The sequence below is a fragment of the Marmota marmota genome, unplaced genomic scaffold (assembly GCF_001458135.2).
Source record: "Marmota marmota marmota unplaced genomic scaffold, marMar, whole genome shotgun sequence".
NCBI classification, from domain to species: domain Eukaryota; kingdom Metazoa; phylum Chordata; class Mammalia; order Rodentia; family Sciuridae; genus Marmota; species Marmota marmota.
Window position 1 is genome coordinate 24,542,129 of NW_025999977.1, and position 15,631 is coordinate 24,557,759.

General features: G+C 35.0%; 1 protein-coding gene across 5 annotated transcripts in view; it reads left to right on the top strand.

The window, feature by feature from the left end:
• Window positions 1–15,631, top strand: part of Srbd1 (S1 RNA binding domain 1) — a 250,085-nt gene that overhangs the window by 161,476 nt on the left and 72,978 nt on the right. For all 5 annotated transcript variants that reach the window (XM_048804452.1, XM_048804449.1, XM_048804450.1 and 2 more), the window contains one exon: window positions 5,499–5,581. In XM_048804452.1, the coding sequence (XP_048660409.1) occupies window positions 5,499–5,581 (83 nt within the window). The remainder of the gene's footprint in view (window positions 1–5,498; window positions 5,582–15,631) is intronic.

Below are 15,631 nucleotides of genomic sequence, written 5' to 3' on the forward strand. Positions count from 1 at the left end.
CTTATTCAGCAGAGTCAAGGTGATATGTTGACATCAAAATTATTAACATTACATTTTAATAAAGTGGGTTTTCTTAACGGCACTGGGGATTGAATACCACTGAGCTACATCTCTAGCCCTTTTTTCATTTTTAATTTATTTTATTTACTTATTTTTGGGGGGCGGTACTGGGAATTGAACTCAGGGACCCTCAGCCACCGAGCCACATCCCTAGCCCTATTTTGTATTTTATTTAGAGACAGGGTCTCACTGAGTTGCTTAGTGCCCCGCTTTTGCTGAGGCTGGCTTTGAACATACAATCCTCCTGCCTCATCATTTTTTATTTGAGCCAGGTTCTCACTAAATCACCCAAGCTGGCCTTCAACTTGTGATTCTCCTGCCAGAGTCTCCCAAGTATCTGGGATTGCAGGGTTGGGCCACTGTGCCCAGCCTTAATAAACTTTATAATGAAAACAATTCAAATTTGGTGTTATTGAATGAAAATTAAAAAACTACATTGAGAAATTTTATGGATTTTCCTTTGTTCCTTCCTGACAAGGGGAAAGATAAAATAAGACGAATATTGGATCTTAAAAAGAAATACCTCTATTTAATATTGTTATATAATATAATAAGACAAAATTAAAAGTGAACTGTTTAGTAGAATCTTTTTTAGGCAATGATTTGATTTACTCTAGAAGCTTTAGGATTCTGGGTATTTCATAGAACTCAAGGGCCCTGGAACCGTTTTTATCTTTTGGATACAAGGCATGTAATGAAAGGGGGTGAGAGGTGTTGCTTTCAGACTACTGTATATCAGCATGCAAGTTGTACACAGTGTAACTTAGCCATATAAGAAAGGTGTTGTTAACCTTTTAGGGTGACGATCTTCACTAAATCTGGACTCACTATCCTCCTTTATATATCTAACACATTTTTTCCTCTAATGCTTCTTAGCTCAATACCCTTATTAATAATTTTCTTTTTCACATTTAATGACACTACCGTTTACCAAATTACTATTTATTAACAACTAAAATTTCATCTGTACTTTCTGTGCTCTTTTCATTGGTCTATGTAGTTTAACACAATTCAAGATTCTGTTTTTGTGACTTATAATAGGAGTGCTTTTATCTTTTTTAATTGTACTTAGGTGTTTCTTTTTTTCCAAATAAACTTTAAATCCATTTAATAAATAGTTTTTAAATTCTGTAAGATATAGAGCAAAATTCTGTTAGCATCTATCCTTTTGTCCAGTTTCTGTACTTTTTTATTTCTCTCAGAGATTAAATAGACACACACACACACACACACACACACACACACACTACATATATGGTAAATGATCCTTTTGTTTTGCTTGTTTTTAATTTTAATTTACCACACTGTATATTAGATCTCCAGAACTTACTTATCTTATAACTGCATGTTTGTACCCTTTGACCAACATCTCCCCATTTTTTTCCCATTCCCCAGTCCATTTCTTATTGGCTGTTGAGTGCATAAGATAGAGCATCATGTTTTGACTGTGTGTTGAAACCAGCCAGACTGATTGGAATCTTATTAGTTCTTACATTTTTTCAGTTCACTTGCTAGTTTAGTTTTTTAGGTAGACAAACATCATCTGCAAATAATAATAATAATAATCTAGTTTTTATACTTTCAATATTTATATCTTCCTTTTTGTTAAAACACATTAACTATTATTTCCTGAACAATGGTAAAAAGTAACATTGGTATAGGAAAATATTGATCTCACCTGTGTATAAAGTAGTATTTGGATTCCATTCAGCCCACCCTTCCCATTTACCACGCCAACTCTTGGCAAACTAGTCTGCCCTCTAACTATGTGGATTTGCTTGTTCTGGACTGTTCGTTTGATTAGAATCATACGGTATGTGGTCTTTTATGTCTGGCTTCTTCACTTAGCATAATGTTTTCCAGGTTCATCCATGCTCTTCCTCAAAGTATATATCAACATTTCACTCTGTCGTGTTACCAAATGATACTCTTTTGAATGGGTAGACCACATTTTGTTTATCCATTCATCAGTTGATGGGTATTTATGTTGTTTTTACTTTTTTTTTTTTTGGTTATTATAGATAATGCTTCTGTGAACATTCATTGATAAGGTCTTATGTGGACATGTTTCCATTTCTTTTGAGTATCTACCTAGGAATAAAAATTTGAGGGCATGTGGTAACTGTATGTTTAACATTTCCCAGAAATCATATTGACTTACATTAGTTACTGTAGTCTCCTTATGATTCATTTGTTGCTTTTTTCCACTATTTCTACCTTTTCCTCTCCATCTCAAAATATAGATGTTCCCTAAGATTGGGTCTACAACTTCCTTTTTTTTAAAAATTCTTTTGGTAAACTAGCTTATATATTCTCTTTTCCTGAGTTATCTCTTACGTTTTCCTTGTGCGAATCTTTTGCCAAGCCTGATTATTATCCACTGGAGCTCTGCTTTATCATGTGTACTAAGTAACTCTTGCTTGGTGATCTTGTCAATTTCTCTCCGAAGCCTGAACATGTGACTGTTTGAATCTGTCTTGACTGGTGTTCATCTTTCATCCTCTCTACCCCTCCTTCCTTTTCTTCCATACTTAAGTTTTTAGACTGTACAGAGTGAATAGCATCTGAGAGGGAAATACCAGCTGGAGAAACATTAGGTTGTCTGTCAAGGCTGTTTATTGGAAGCACTGTAACTCCAGAGGCTCTGGACTTACTGTAGCATTAATATGTCACCTAGAAGCCCCAATTTCCATTCCTTTGCTCTGCTGCATTTAGTAATATTAGAATGCAAAAGGGAACACAGCAATTAGATGCAAACGGAATAGAAAATAGCTTAAAACCCTTTTGTATATTTCCGAAAAATTTTAACTATGAGACTGTACCCACACTTAACAAATTATGCAATTGCTTTAACCAGTTTCTGTTTAGAGTTTCATAACGTGGGTTTTCTGGTAGGGGTAGATTTAAGAGATTTACCCATTATTGATCTTCTTTTATTGCATTTCTTGTACTTGCCTTTCTACACTTAAATATTCTGATGCCTATATTTTAACTTGGTTTATTCTTTGGGTTTTTTTTTAATTCTTAAAGTATTTTGGCAATATATGTATGTTTTTGAAAATCATTCTTTTTTTTGAGAGCGAGAGAGAGAGAGAATGAGAATTTTTTTTTAATATTTTTTTTTAGTTTTCGGTGGACACAACATCTTTGTTTGTATGTGGTGCTGAGGATCGAACCCGGGCCACACTCATGCCAGGCGAGCACGCTACCTTCTTGAGCCACATCCCCAGCCCTGAAAATCATTCTTACTGCATTATAGATTTAAAGCTAGGATAAATAAATGTTTAGTTTATAGAAATTCAAGTATATCACTAGTAGCACTGTATTTTCATTTTGTAATTGTAGCATTATTAGAGGAAAGCATTTCTTTTATATAGCCTGCAGTGTTTACACCTAATTAATTTTTTTAATATTTATTTTTTAGTTGGAGTTGGACACAATACCTTTGTTTTATTTATTTATTTATTTTTATGTGGTGCTGAGGATCAAACCCAGGGAATCACATGTGCTAGGCTGCTAGGCAAGTGATCTACCACTGAGCCACCACCCCAGCCCCCCCCCCCCCACCACACACACACTTGATTAACCTTTTGTGGCTTTTTTTTTTTTTTTCTTTTGATGGTGCTGGGGATTGAACTCAGGAACTTGCTTGTGCTTTACCACTGAGTAAACCCTCAGCTCTGCTTTTGTGAGTTTTGATTGAAAGGTATATGTGAAGGCCTGATATCCCTCTCTTCTGTAAGAGAAATAGGCAGATTGTATGTCACCAGGTTACTAATATCTAAACTTACTTTGCAAATTGCCTTTGTCAACGTGTGTTACATATATTAAGAGAGGACATAAAAATGACAGTGTCCATATAGTGAACTTGATGTTCACAGTAGATCTTATTTTCTGACGAGAGAGGACTAGAGAATCTGAAGATCTCTTACAAGAGGTGACTTTTGTTGCTAGACCTTAAACAGTTTAATATGAAAGCAAGCATGGATTTCCTTTGGTAGCGTTACAATGTTTTCACTTAATGAATTTACATTGCATCCAGTCAATATGAGTAGGTAACACTGATTGGCTTTCATGTATTTAGAAAATAACACAAGATAGCTTTATTTAAATAAAGTGTACATAAAGTACTCAATGTAACTATGTGTGTACACAACAGTACTTGATAATATAATATAAGTGTATTGTATATAATAGTGTGTATATATGTATGAAGCTATTCATACGTAAGGACTCAGTGTTACTGTGCTACTTGGGTTGGGGTTGGGGTGGGTGCCTTTAGAAATATCCATAAAAGTCATAATAAATATGTTTTCTCTAAATCTGTAAGTTCAATTATATAGAAGTTTTATTGTTTGGTTAAAATGATGGCAGTAAATGATGATTAGGTAAAAAATCATGATGTAGATAAAAGTATATTTGAAGTTAATTTTCAAGTTTCTTGAATATGGATTGTGATGGTCAAGAAAGGGATGTGATTAGAACTGTGTATGTGTTACAAGACAAGCAGTTGGGCTAGAGCGCCTCCCAATGCACTCCTGCAGTCATATTCAGTGGCATACAAGTGTATTCACTAGCTAGTAGACTCAGTATCTCTGCTTGCATTAAGATATGATTCATTATTTATTCATTATTATCACAGGATCTAGTCCTGATAGCATATTTGACATATAACTACAAGTCATATGTTGTGGGGGAGGCTCAGACTCTCGGAAACAGATTTGGGATCCTGGCAGGTGGAAGAAGATATACAACACAGTTGGGATAGTAGACATTCTGTATTCAGAGGCAGCAGCAGTCCCCCAGCCTCCAACCTCATTTTTTCCCAGCCAGTTCCATTTAGATCCCTGAGCCATTTCCATAGGCCTTTTTTATATGCAGTCCAAACAAAGAAGCCCATTGCCTTCAGGTTACATAAGTGGGCATATGCTCACAAGCAAACGTTTATAACCTTGATATATATGCAGAATCAGGGTAGTCATGATCTTGGCTTCATACTAAAAACATAATCTGCCAGAAGCCTTGACAAAGGATCCTAACTATAGCCATCTTGGGCTTGCCCTACATCATATTTATAATTGTAATTATTTAAAAATAAAACAAATATCTACTCACTTTTTAAAGCATGAAATATCCTATTCTTTAAGAATGAACAGATAATTGTATAGGTATATGAACTAAGTGTTATGATTGTTTTTTTCAAGTCTATAATTCTTTTTAGTCTATTTATGCTCAAGAATGCCTAGGATGGCATGATTAATTCTGAAATTTTGCATGGGAAAGAAAGAGAACTTTGAAATTTAAATTGTTTGTCCTTGGAGGGCAGTATGAGTAGGGATAGGATTAAGTACTTAAATTATGAGGAACTAACATAAGTAATTATCTGAGTACTGCTTTTCACATTAAGTCATACTTGTTTTCTGATTCTGTTTTTTCAGTTTCCATAGCAAGGCGTGTACAAGATCCATTAGCTGAGCTAGTGAAAATTGAGCCGAAGCACATTGGAGTTGGAATGTATCAGGTAAAGCAATGTGGATCATTTAATTTATGAAATCCATCAATACAAAGAGCAGTGCTCAAATCTGGCATAGTAATTAAGTGTTAGTGGGAATAGATTTCCATTTTTAAAGGTCATACAGTTTGTGAGGAGGTAGTTAGGAGTTATAAGTTACTGGGAAAGGAGAGAAATCTTGCTTTTTCTTGTGTTTGTGATCTTGATCAAGTCTTAGAATGGTCTCTAGTCAAATGTAAAAACTAGTAAAACTTTAGATCAAACTAGTAACAATTTGGAGAGCCTTTCCTTTTAATATTATTATAAAAATGGAAAGAGTGTGGAATGGGGGGGGCACATTTTGGTTCTTTGTGTAAACCAATATGAACCACTGATCTTTATTGATCTTTTAGGAAGAAGCTTTTGGTCCCTACTGTGCCTTATTTTCCTCCTATTTTCCATTTGTTTGATTGTTGTAATTGGGTTTTGATTATTACCCAGAATAGTCTAAAACTTACCAATTGTTGTTACTGTATAGTACCAGTAGTAGCAGCAGCAACAGTACTAGTAGTAGTAGTTGTTGTTTTGTTGTTACTGTATTTTCAATTCTTAAGGTTCTATGTGTTCATTGAGCAATTGGAAACAGCACTGAATCTTTAATAGTGTGGATTCATGGTGGTAGCAGGATAGCTTATGGGGCTTAAATTTGTCTCCAAAAAGCTTGGGTCAAATTGTTTTTCTCTTTGATAAAATCTTCTTAAATCTAAAATAGAATATTACCTTCTATTACAATTGTGATTATAATACAATATGATTACAATCTTCATGGACTTTAAGTGATAATTATTGTATTGTACATTCACTCATGAAATCTGTGATTACTAGAAATAGAAGAGACCTTATAAATCATACAACCTTACTTCCTCACTTGACAGAAATAATTGCTGTGCCTTAGAGTAAGAATTTTTACTCAGGATTATATGGTGACAAAGTTTGTACGAACTTGCCATATATCGAAACTATATGAGTATTTCCATTTTATAGGAAGTTGGACTAAGAGGCATTCAGAGCTTTAACTGGCCTTGTTCATTTGGGAAAAAATAGTTACTAAAGGGATTTAGCTACAAGTAGATACAAAAACCTGGTTTCTAAAAGATTATAACTAAAACAGATTTGTGATATAGACAGTTTTTGTGAGGGGAATTGTAGTTTTATTAGATGAAATTATGGGTTATCTTAGCAAGGTAGGTAGGATAAGAAAAAGAGCCAAGATTTCAAATTTCTAGAACCCACGCAGGCTAATAAGTCACTAGTATCAATGAGGTCTTTAAGTAAATATCAGAGACCTAATAAGAGATTGAGTTTAATGGAAAGAGTGAAATTATTACAATAGCAATAAGACATAGAAGAGTTCTAGCAAGGGATTGACTCGGATCTTTTTTGTATTTATAAACGTTGACTTTGGTATTCTGGTGAAAATGAATTAGAGGGGAAGAGGAAAAGCAATAAAGCCAATTAAGTGGCTGTTAAAGTAGCCCAGGTAAGAGATGATGGTGCTTGGACAAAGTTAATGGCTGTAAAGATGAAAAGAAATTAAGTCTATTTTGTAGGGACTACTTCATGATAAGTAAGAGAAAAGAAATTGTCAAGAATTTGCTCCATGGGTTCTGGTATGTGTTTGATGCCTTAGTAATGTAGATTTTGGGTAATTCAGTTTTGAACATGTTGGTTTTAGATACTTATAAGAAATCTAAGTAAAGATGTTAAACTTGTAGTTGCATCTACAAGCCTGAGATTAAAAGAAAGAGCCCTATGAAATTGGAGTGCATACTGTTTAACAAATAATAAAATTGAGAAAGTAATCAGATGGTAGGTTGAACTTATGATGTTCTTTAACTGCCCTACCACTACTGCCAATGTATCCACAACTCCAATTCTCTGAAATAACAGAAAAGGTGTACATGTGTATCTATACCCATGTGAATGCATATTTGTCTGTCTGAATGATAATGACTAGAAAAATAAGAAAGGATCCTATTAGTGAATGGAAATTTCAGGAATTCCAGAAAGACACTAAGTGTGAAGAATCACTCCCACAAAGATAAAACTGGCTGGAACTACAGCCCAAAACATGTACAGGTCATTTGTTAACACATAAATTTTAAACCAGATGATGAATTGGAAAAACTTTTTTGCCACAAGTTTATATGTATGTTTTGATAACTACATATTTTACTATTAAGATTTTTTGTTGATTTGTACACATTTATATGTTAGTTTCTATAAAACATTTACATAAAATATATATAAGGAGCCTTTACATGCCATTTATCATGAAAAGAATAGAAATTTATCTTTTATATCAAACAAGGTGTTATTATTTCAACATAACAGTTGAATAAAGTTGTAATAAAAATGTGTGTAGGTGGGAAGGATATGATGAAACAAGCATTCATATACACTGCTTGTAGAAGTATATATTGCTATTTCTAGCAAATAGTCACTTTTTTAAAAATGTATTCTTTTTACCTGGAAACTCTTCTTTTAGTAATTCCAAGGTAGTAATAAGAACTTTTGGTAACACTTATGTACAAATTTGCTGGACAAATTGCAAAATATTGGAAGCAATTATAGTAGGAGAATAATTAAACCGATTATGATATGTATGTTAGTTGAAATATTATACAGCCATTAAAAATTCAGGCTTTCAAGGATTTACAAACATAAGAAAATTGCTCCTGACACAATATTTTTAAATTGCAGCAAAGGTGTTGTTATAGATAAAACTAACATGTGTTTTTAAAATATAGCTATGTATTTACATCAAAGAAAAAAAATGTACCTGGAAAGTTACTGTAATTTATGTGTTTGGTTGATGTGATGGGGGAATTTTTTTTTCACTTTTTCAAGCTTTCTGTAGTGAATATGTAGTAGAAAAAATTATTTATATAACTATATAAATAAAAATATCCATTTCCATGTCACAGGCAATATACTGCTTAGTCTTGATACGATGGAATTTCCAATACAACCATAGAAGAACTTACCTTTGTAGTTGAAACCTTCCCATGGTTTTAGTATAAATTTAATATTTACATTCATTCCAATTTAAGATATAAATAGCTGGACAAACATTATTGATTTAAAAAATGAAAACTATTCAATGAAAGTGTTAAATAGAAACTATAATATTATTTCAATAGAAACTAAAATTCTTTTGGTTTAATAACAGCTAAAATGCTAAAGGCAGCATTCCAATCCATGTCTTAGAAAATGGAGAGAGCTGATTTTAAAAACATATGCCTGTCATTATTTCTAAAGAGAGAGGCCGCCAGTGTGGTCGAATGACAGCATATCCCTAACTGACCCCTAAAGACTTTGCTGCAAAGTGGCTTGGTGTTACTCCCAAGAAAACACTCCGGGTGAGAGCAGGATGATGCAGGATTGGCTGTGGAAGTTCTGTGGGACGTGGGGAATGGTGGTTTAGCTTGGCCTTGTCATGCCCTGAAAACACAGCTTAAATTAAGTTGGATTTACTTGCTATTTATTTTTTCTTTGGAGTGTGTTCTAGATCCTTTCATGCTCATTAACACCTCTATTTGGTAATGAGCATGTGCAGTGTAGTAGGAAAGACTCAGAACAGCCTCTTTTCTCCTTTTGTGCTTCTCTGTTAGATCATTTGATGATGTTAGAATATGAAATGGTTGTCCAAAATAAGTTTTTGGAACCCTTAGTGGATTCTGTATCCAGGCCATCTTTATTTCTCATGAGCGGATAATGAGGAGTCACTGTAAAAGGAAATTGATCTTCCCAGCTGAAATTTTTCATTGTAGAACCCTAAAGGTAGGAATTTGCATTTTATTTCACTACCCGCTCTGTGCTTAATTCTGGGTAAAAACAAACTAATAAAACTAAAAGCAACTCTTTGATGCTAACATTAGTTTGTTGAAAACTGTTTTATAGTGAACAAGTAGAGATTATTAAGTGTAATTTTAGTTTAAGCGTATAAAAGTTAATCTATATTTTTTACTCAAATCTGTAAAATACTTATGTCTCTGAACTGTTTGTCATTGTAGAATAGGTTGCAGAAGAGTCTGCCCCATAGACAGTCATTTAGGTAATTTATTTGGCTTTTTGCCATTTACATTAATGCAATATTTTGAAATAAATACAAAATGAAACTATCTTAAAACTGAGGTATTATTCATTCACACAAGTAAATTCCTTGCTAAAATGGTTTTGCAATCTTGCCTCTCGACTCTAAGTCCCAAGAAAAAAGATATACTGAATCTGCTTTATGTTATGAATGAAATTCAAACTTAGCCTTGGACTTAGATATTTTATTCATGACCATGAAGAGACCCCCACACACAGAATGCAAATAAGTAATTGACCCTGATAGACTCATGTATTAGAATTTGCTAATTATTCCTTAAAAATTTTTTTTTGGGGGGGGTACTGGGGATTGAACTCAGGGGCACTCCACCACTGAGCCACATCCCCAGCCCTATTTTGTATTTTATTTAGAGACAGGGTCTCGCTGAGTTGCTTAGCGCCATGCTTTTGCTGAGGCTGGCTTTGAATTCGCAATCCGCCTACCTTAGCTACCCAAGCCGTTGGGATTACAGGCATGCACCACAGAACCTGGTTTATTCCTTAAATTTCAAGTTTTAAAATTTTTATTCGAATACTTTATCCCTTTGGGATAAATTAGGCTTCCTACATGGAAATATTAGCTTTAGCATTCTCATGTTCTTAGAAATCACCAACAATGTAAAAATCTATATATATATATACACATATACCCTAATGTTGTAGTATTACTTATCTTTAAAATAAATGTGAAATGTTAGTATTATGTGACTTACATTTCACTAATACCCCAACAGTGATAATATTTTTGTTTGCTTTTGCTCTGTCAGTGACCTTGACAGTGAAACTAGATTTGTGTCATTTTCTATTCAGTTCACCTTCTAGTTTTCATACACTGGCACAAAAATCACTGTCTTGATTTATAAAACTTCAAGATATTTTCATTGTTTAAAATTAGTAATTATCATAATCATTGAAAAAATATATAACATTAAGAATATAACCAAAAGAAAAGATTAATGAATTTTGTGTTAGAATCTGAAACAGAACACAATACATAGATAGTTCATAGACAGTGAGGGAAAGTATTTGCAACATATAACATATAAATGATCCAGAATACATAAGGATCTGCTGCACAAGGAGAAAAAAAATTCAACATAAAAATAGGCAAAAGGTAGTTAGTTCATAGACATGGATACAAAAAGAAAAATACAGAAAAAAATTATCACAATAGTAGCAAAAGAAATGCAAATTAAAGTTCTGATGAGAACCTTCAGATTGTCAAAAATTAGTCAGACAATTCAGATATTAAGCAGGGGGAACATTGGTAATCCTGTACATTCTTCATAGGAGTATAAATTGGTGCAACCACTTTAGGCAGCAGTTAGAAATTGGTAATGTTGGAAATGGAGATTCTATGACTCAGCAATTCTGTGGCTAGAAATACATAGTCTAGAAAAATCCTATCACTTGGGTGCAAGAAGACAAGTATAAGGAGTTCTTTGAAGCACTACTTATCATGGTGTAAATTTCAAAATATGCCCATTATCTGGAAAATGGAAAAATAAACCAGTGTACTCATATTGTGTAATAGTATATGTTAGTGAAAATGTCCCAGTTAGAGCTACCTGTATTGATGTAGATAAATATCAGGATATAATGCAAAGAGAGAAAGCAAGTTGTAGAATAAGTGTAGTATTATGTAATGGATAAAAAATTTTAAAATATTAAAATATAACTTATGAATACATGCATATTAAGTATATAGAAATAAGTACAGGAATTTAAGATAGTTATTTCTTTGGATGGAGTATGAATGAGAGAAGAATCAATCTCAGAGAGCTACACCAGGAGTCTCAATTATATCTATAGTCTTTTATTTCTTAGCTGGTTGGTAGGTACATTGTGACTTATGCTGTATTATACACTATAACTTTTTGTTTAATGGTTTATAATTTCTAAAAAGATTTGGATAAGTTTGGCCAAATGGTAAAAGTTACTTAACTCAGGAACTTTGGCTTTCAGTTGGTATTCTTTTTATGTGTGTGTATGTGTGTTACAATAAGGATTTATTTATATAATCAGATAATATAACATTTTCAGCAAAAATGAAAAAATAAATAATATTATAGATTACATTTGTCTTCATAATAGTCTTAGATTTTCTTTAAGACCCTAATCTTGTACCAGATTAATTACTCTTTAAAGCTAAGTTTTAATACTATTTAAAAAATAGAAAAATCCATGTTTCATCTCACAAATATAGATTTTTCTTCTGTGAATTTTGTGATTAACCATCATTTGTTTTATCCTCATAGTACTATTACAGAGATATGGTCCAGGACACAGTTGTTAAATTTCTAGTGCTGGGCTGGGTTGTAGCTCAGAGGTAGAGCGCTTGGAGGCACTAGATTCAATCCTCAGCACCACATAAAAATAAAATAAAGGTATCGTGTACACCTACAATTTAAAAAAAAAGATAAAGGTTAAAAAAATTCTAGTGCTTATTTATAGGGTAGTATTGGGTAGAGAAGATATTTAAGAAATTGTAGTAGTGTGTTACAGTTACAGTATGTCTTTTAACTAGGAGTCATTCTATACTATTTTCTTTTCACCACTAACCTCTTCTTACACCCCTAAATTATCTAAATTAGAAATGTTAAGATTCAGTAGGGGAGCTTTTAAAAATACCTAGCTTAGACTACTTCTCTGGTTATGTTAATTTAATTATTGTTGTTGGTAGTGGGGCATGCCTCACAAGTTTGCTAACTGATCTTTAAAATTCCACAGGTGATTGTTGTGTACAATCAGACTGAGAACAAAATATGGTTCCCGGACCAGCAGCATCAGTATTTTCTGAGGGTTTGTAGAAATACAAACTTTTGTACCCTTTTCAAAGACCTATAGGATGAGAAATGGCAAGGGGTGGGGGGAGATATCCCAATGCTGCTGGTTTGTTTTTGAGTAGCAGTAAGCCCCATTCAAAGTCTCTTGAGCCCCACCATGCCTATTGAATCAGAATTTGATTTTCACAAGATTTCCAGGTATCTTGAATGCACATTATAGTATATGTAAGATAAAAGGAATTTTGGGTCATACTAGTAGCAGGAGTGAGAGATCAAAGAGGCAGAAGTCATGTTGTATAATACGACAAAGATAAAGTAGCATAGAAATGAAAATGTGTCTTTCATATTTTGTTAAAAATGAAGTGGAGAGCAATAGGGAAGGTTGATCAATGGGAACTAAGCCACAGATAGGAGTAAGAAGTTCTGATGTGCTAGTTATTGCAGTTGGATGATTTTGGATAATAATTATGTATTGTGTATTTCAGGAAGTTAGAAGAAAGGATTTGAAATGTTTTTACCCTAAAGGAACGATAAATGTTTGAGTAGACAAATATATTTAACCTGATTTAAATGTTAGGCAGTGTATACATGTATTGAAAAACATCATATGATAACCCATAAATATGTACAATTTTTAGGTTGTTATATATCAACAAACATTTTTATTTTTAAAAAATTAATTTATTTTAATTAGGTATGTATGATAGCAGAATGCATTTTGATTCATTGTACATAATTGCAGCACAACTTTTCATTTCTCTGGTTGTGCATAATGTAGCGTCGCACCGTGTATGCAGTCATACATGTACCTAGGATAATGATGTCCACCTTATTCCACCATGTTTCCTGCCCCCATGCCCCCTCCCTAACCCTCCCTTTTCTTTGCCCAAAGTTCCTCCATTTCCCACCCCTGTCCCCCCATCCCCCCTTGAATCAGCATCCACTTATTAGAGAGTGAAGGGAAAGCGAGGAATAAGAGATGGTTGAGTGAGAAATGAAAGAAGGAGACCAGGCAGAGATACACACTAGAGTTTATTTGTCAGAGCTGACTATAAAGGCTGACAACAGGAAAGAGAGGCAAAATAGGCTTGATTCTGGGGCTTTTATGGGGGAGGCTCCGAATCAGAGCAGGGCAAGTTCTAATGCAGGTGGATAGGGATTGGGTTGGTGTGAGAAATGCTCAGAAATGCCCTTGGGCGGGAAAGTGAAACTTTTTTCTTAAACTGTCACTTAAAATGGCCATCCAGATTTGAAGCAAGGACCTTATTTTCCCCTATTTTTTGTTTTTATTGGGCTCCTCAGGGAACTGGGACATAGGTCAATCTTCTGTAACTGCTTCCTGCTGGGAGGAGGCAACATTTGAATCCCTTGTTAGGGGGTTGGGATGTCATTTAAACTATTAAGGAGGTTGAGTTGTGGTGTAATGCTGCCCCTTGCCCCAATTTTGGTTGAGAGTTTGGTATTCTTGTAACAAGCTGGTTTATAGTTTGATTAGAGATTTTTTTTTGGATCTGGTCTTGAACCAATCTAATGACACAGGGGGCAAGCATTAACAGAAGGCCTATGACAAGGAGAGGGGTCAGGGAAAGAAGTGCCCACTGGAGAAGCGGGTTTCTTAGCTATCATCCTTCAGTAGAGGAGAGCTGTTGTTTCCGATGTTCAAGGTCCTGTTGGAGTTGTTTTTATCTTGTCTTTTTTAAAAAATATTTATTTTTTAGTTACAGGTTGACACAATATTTTTATTTTGTATTTTTATGTGGTGCTGAGGATTGAACCCAGTGCCTCACACATCATAGGCAAGCATTGTGCCTCTGAGTCACAACCCCACCCCCTTTCTTGTCCTTTACTATACCAGATTGATTAACATAAAAATAGCATTCCTCCTGTAGATATAGACAAAGTTTGCCTTTTTCAGTGGAAAGAACAAGGCCCCTTCGATTCTGCAGAACCACAACAGTTTAAGAAACAAGCTAGGATTGTATGGTTAGTATGGTTTGAACAAGTTGCTGTAAGTCTCCTAGAAATTGGAATGGAAATTCCTGGTAATGGTACCCCTGGGAGGGGAGTGCAGAATAAGGGAGGAGGGCAAAAATGAAAAAGGGAAGGATGGTACTCATGGTTCTGCAGTGTCCTTGTGGTCCTCAGAGACCGAAGGAAGATTGGGGGTTCTGGCTTTGGAGAAATTCAGCTTGAGAGAGCCTGTGGGTGTCACTGTATAAAAGGGTAGAGAAAACCATTTTAAATGGGAGTTATGAACCCAATATGGGATGCCCTCAAGGTGGGCCCCCAAGGGAGTGGTAAAAATGACCCGATTGGGTCCAGTCATTTTGCAGAGAATTGAGAGGAAGAGAGGGGCCTGTTGCGGGGTAGGGGTGGGGGTTAAAAAATACCAGGTTGCTGGAAGACAGAGTGGGAAAAGGGGAAGAGGCAGAACTAGGCTTTGCCAGAACAGCATCGCTGTATTGCCAAAGAAGGTTCCTAGTATATGCAAGAATAGGACAGAAAAGATGAGGAGCAAGGGGGTAGTGGAGAATCAGAGGGTGGGGAGCTGACAGGGAGATAGGTCGTCCATATATAAGCTCAAAAGGGGAGATGTTGAGTGGCTTCTTTGGGAGGGCCTGAAACCTAAGAAGAGCTAAGGGAATTAGTCCAATCTAAATGTAATTCAAGGGATAGTAGACATTGAGGGAGGTTCCCTTTGCCAAAGTGAAGGGCAACAAGTTCAGCCTGCTGATTGGAGAGGGGAGCTGCTTCCACAACCCAGGTTACAGAGGCTATAGCATACCCTGCCAGATGAACTCCCTCTTGAAGGAAGGAGGAGCCATCTGTGAACCATGTGTATGTTGCCTGGAGCAAGGAGCCTTTCTGTATGTGGAAGAAGCTCCTCCAAAGTTTCAGTGCATGAATGGGTAAGAGGAGAAGAGGTGGAAAAGTGGGGAGGAGAGTAGTAGGGTTTAAAGGTGAGCACATGTGGAAAGTAAGACTGGGATCTTCCACCAGGGAAACCTGTAGAGATAAAATGTGGCACTGGGGTAAGGAATGTAAGCCCTTGTAGGTGAGGAGTTCCTTTAGGTGATGGGGAGCCAGGATGGTGAGTGGGGCCCTAAAGGTGAGTTTCTTTGACTTGTTAATGAGTAGA